The sequence below is a fragment of the Vigna angularis genome, chromosome 11 (genome assembly GCF_016808095.1).
Source record: "Vigna angularis cultivar LongXiaoDou No.4 chromosome 11, ASM1680809v1, whole genome shotgun sequence".
NCBI classification, from domain to species: domain Eukaryota; kingdom Viridiplantae; phylum Streptophyta; class Magnoliopsida; order Fabales; family Fabaceae; genus Vigna; species Vigna angularis.
The window spans coordinates 12,613,365-12,617,911 of NC_068980.1; the positions used below are offsets into that span (position 1 = coordinate 12,613,365).

The window sequence follows — 4,547 nt, forward strand, 5'->3', positions numbered from 1 at the left end:
ATTCCGCAGTCAAATTTTATCTGTTGCTTAAAACGTCATCTCACATCCCTCTCTAGTTTGTTCCGTCAATTACTTTTCCCACTCCAAAATCCATTTTCTATATTCTCTGCTGAAAATAGTCAAAAATACAGATAAGAAGAAAAATTCAATATATACGAACCTTATCTCTTTCTTGCTGGTAATGGCAATGCGCCTACCTTCCGAACGGTGACTCATTTTACACGTGCATAAACTACGTATACAGTATTAAAAAATTTCAAGCAGCATAAAGAAACATGTGGACATAGGAAGATCGAAATTAACGAAACCTAATACTGGAACAATTTGAAGTTGATTTTTAAGTACAAAATGTGATTCATGTGGGTGAGTAAGCTTTGTGTGGCCGAAAACTACCTTCTAATAAATTAAATGCTTCCATTCCATCATTGCTTTATCTCGTGGATCGATTCATTCTTTAGCCGAAAATGAAGACCAAAATTTTCACCTTTTCTAAAAAGGAACCTAAAACCCAACGAGTTAGCCCAAACAATCCCCACCTATTTACACAAAATAAACATTATTTCTTTTTTCATAACCCGCTGAACTTCATTGCCTGAACCCGAATCCCACCGGCTGAACCGGGAACTTAAACCCACACGTGTCCACCGGGTTCTGATACCCCTGCGTATAATCGTTCTGAAGAAACCACGGGTTATTGTTGTTTTGGCTTCTCACGCCGCTTTGCACCTCTTCCTCCATCTTTTGCGGAAGCGTAGACTCCACGTGGCAGAAGGTGGGGACATAAAGGTCATTGCACCCGCCGTAGTTCACCATCCCCTGCGTGTGCTCCTGCACCACTTGATTATTCCCCGAAACGAAATCACCCACCGAATTCAGAACCGCAGGGTTGGCCCAATCCACCAACCCTCCCGCACCCAGGTTCTGATGAACGCTCACCTTCTCCTCCTGCTGTGCCTGCATCGTACTGACACGTGGCATCGCGAAACATCGTTCGTCGATCGTCGGCAGCGATTCCAGAACGTCGTCCAGATGGGACGAAGACGACGACGACGAACCGTTGCTGTATTGAGTGTGTTCCCTGCTCGAAACGACGCCGTTCTGCGCCGCCTTCTGTGCACTCGAGTTCTTCTTGTATATACGACACAGAACCCAATCGTCCAGCTGCACCATCAATCAAACGCTCCAATCAATTAATGGTGTAACAATTACCATTAATAACATGTTTAAAGAGAACTTATTGCTCCATAAATCATCTATGGTTTCTCAATCTACTGCAACCTTTATTTAATTAACCAAAAAGGAAAGTAAACTCGATTATTTATAATATATACCTTGGTTCCGGTGGTCTTTCGGGAAGAGTCAAGGAGGCGATACTCGTGCATGATCCAATTGGTTTTGGTGCCTTTAGGAGCTTTGCCAACGTAAAAGACCAGAGCTTTTTTTATGCCAACTTTTCTACCCTCGGTGGTGATGATCTTGTCGGTTCCGGTGGCTTTCCAATACCCCGACCCGGCTACTCTGTTGGGTCGAGACCCGTTTGGGTACTTCCTGTCTCGAGGGCTGAAAAAGTACCACTCTTTCTCCCCGAAAATCGCCTTGCCTGAGAAATTAACAGCTCGTGTCAATTCAATATAGAACGACAAGAGAAAAAGCAAAAAATAAAAAGAAGAGAGAAATTGTATTTACTTGGGAGAACCCATGGGTCGAACTTGTACAAATCAATTTCAGCAATGATTGGGAGAGAGAAATGGTGGCCGGCGACCTTGCGGCAGAGATACTGAACGAGAAGCTCCTCGTCGGTGGGGTAGAACCGAAAACCAGGTGGTAGACTCAACTGGGCAAGAGGATCTTTCTCTGGAACTCCCATTTTCGAAAGCAATTCAATCGTCTCAGATAACACAACAAAGAAAACCGATGAGGATGAAGTAGTGCAGAGGAAGATGTTTTGTTTTCTCTTTCCTTTCTTCTTCTTTTTTTCTCAGAAACCGGTAGACATTGGTCGATATTTATAGCGGCACATGGGGTAAGATAAGTACGGTTATCTTTGTCTTACTGTTGGAGAGCGGGACCCACTTGAGTTACTCGCCTGTTGGACTTCACCACGTGTCTGGAACAAAAAGGCGTCCAGACAGTCGACCTTATCGGTTCCGATACGGTCGTGGTCGTTCGGTAGGTGCATTGCATGTAGCCGTAAAACTCAAAGTTAAAAAAAAAATAAAAAATATAAAAAATAAAAGCACCTACTTTTCATTCAAGGTTAAAAGTAAAAGACAGAAAAATCCACACGGGATTGCGCCATTCCCGTGAAAGTTAAAAGCCTAAATCAGATTCATACAGCAAATGTAAGAGAATTTCTTCAATCAAGGAATTAAAAAAATAAAAAAAGCTAGCACGAACCAGATTTGATTGAGCGACACGTGTATGTGATAGTGTTCCATGTTGAGTGTTCTAGAAGCGGAGTTGTGCAGTATCCACTATGGTGTGTCTGAGATGAAAGCAGTGTTTTAAAAAAGAGTGCGAAATCATTTTTCACGCGCGAGTTTAAACCACGTCGGCAATGGCTAAAGAGAGGGTGCGGGAAGAGTGTACACGTGCGGGCACGTGTCCATGTAAGAGATAGATTGAGAGAGTTAGGCTGGACTTTTGTTACAACCGGTAACATAGAAAACGATAGCTCAAAGCAGCACAAAAGGTTCGTGCGGTGGCCGCTTCCACCTTCGACACGTGTCCCCCTCTTCTTTTCTTTTCTTTCCTCCTTTCCGTTTTGCCCTTTTTAATCTACCAATATTTTTATTATTATAATATTTATTTATTAATAATAATGCGTGTTTCTTTCCCTGATCAAACTCCGTTACAAGTATGAACATATAATTGGTATGTTGGTGTGGCTTAGCTTTCAAAGTATAGGGTCATTTTCGTAGAAAAGATAGGGTGGTGACGTGGTGGTAAAGGTCAAAATATTGTAAATTGTGGTATTATGTAATGTAATGTAATGCAGTGGCGCGATTGTTCGTGATTGATTGGTGACGTATTAGAGTTTTGTGAACGTGTGTTGGAGATAGGGAAGGGAAGAAATTGTGATGGGCATGTTTTAGAGGTGTTGTGTGTCTGTTTAGCGAAGAAGATGTACAAATGTGTAAGAAAAGGTAAGTGCGAGAACAAAAAGATAATGTGACGTGGAGATATATATTTACCAAGCATTATATATAGTATGAGCACACAATGGAGAAATTAATTGTGTGGTTGACAAATGATGTGAAAATGTTGAAGATTGGAGAAGGAGAGGCACTGTGGTCAATAGGGTGTTACTTTGAATTGGCCTTGTGCCACGTTTGGATTTCAAGTACAAGAGGTGGCCTTAGTTCAATGGTTAAACCAATCACAAACATCAAACGGGAACGTTCATTCAACCCACCTAACTAGCTTTTGCTTTTACAATCAATCTATTTCTATCTTAAGCGATTAATTCATTTCATTTTCTCTTAATTGCTTGTAAGTGTTCAAATTCAAACTTTGCTTCTCTTGCTTACTTTATATTTTGCTAATTAACCATCGGTTTTTTTTCTATGGCACCCTTTCTTACAGACTTCCTTTTTATGTTACTTGACTAGTATATATATATGGAAGGAAAATTCGTACGGCCTGTAATATTGACGACTTCATTCAAATTCTACTTTTTACCAAAAGCTTGGTCAATTGTTCGATCGCATTTTCACTTTTTCTAGCATAAATTAAGGTTGTTTCTCTTAAGAACTAGTTTATGTTGAGCTGCAACTTTAATAATTATTTTGCATGGTGACGTATTTGATGTGGTTTCAAAAGACCGGTTACATGGGAGAGTAGTAAAGTTTGTATAGCGATAATATATATATATATATATATATATATATATATATATATATATATATATATATATATATATAAAAGAAAAAGTCTTTGTTTTTATTTATTTTTCCATGTAGACAGGACTTGAATCGATTTTGAATTGTAAAATGGGGTGATCATGTCAAACTTTACGTTTGTTAAATAAAATCACATGCATAAATGAAGTTCTTGGGCAAAGTCCAGAAAAGAGAAGAGGAAAACACGAGTGGTAGCTGTACTACTTCATTATTGTCAAATTTGTCTCGTTGACCAAAAAAATTGTCATGACTTTTCTCCTTCGTCGATCAAGTGCAATATTCATAGTTATACAGCCATGAGTTATGTACTTTTTTCTAAGCAAGGAATATAATCCATAATATACTAAAAAGCAGTAACAACTTAAGGAAACTTTTCCAAAGTTTAATAATGTTTATACCCAGTTGGGAATTAGAAGTTTTGAACTTCAGAGGCATTACTTCATTCTACATACTATATTGAGTTTTACGTCTATATTTTTGTAACATCCCAAAATATAGTAATTACCATAATCAGAATTAATTACATTAATTTAATAAAACAGTGCAGTCTTACAAAACCGAACGAGCGTTAAATGTCGAACGACCAAAATATACAGAAATAACGAACGCTTAAACATACAGGAGTTCAGGGACGAACGACCTTAC

At 39.0% G+C, this 4,547-nt stretch overlaps 1 protein-coding gene across 1 annotated transcript; it reads right to left on the minus strand.

The window, feature by feature from the left end:
- Nucleotides 1-298: 298 nt before the first annotated feature.
- On the minus strand, nt 299-1,984 carry LOC108334386 (NAC domain-containing protein 72). The gene is made up of 3 exons (XM_017570202.2): nt 1,687-1,984; nt 1,332-1,600; nt 299-1,161 (listed from the first exon to the last, which is right to left on the minus strand). Exons 1-3 carry the CDS (start codon nt 1,865-1,867, stop codon nt 586-588), a joined length of 1,026 nt encoding a protein of 341 aa, XP_017425691.1. The 5' UTR covers nt 1,868-1,984; the 3' UTR covers nt 299-585.
- Between the last annotated feature and the right edge of the window lie 2,563 nt (nt 1,985-4,547).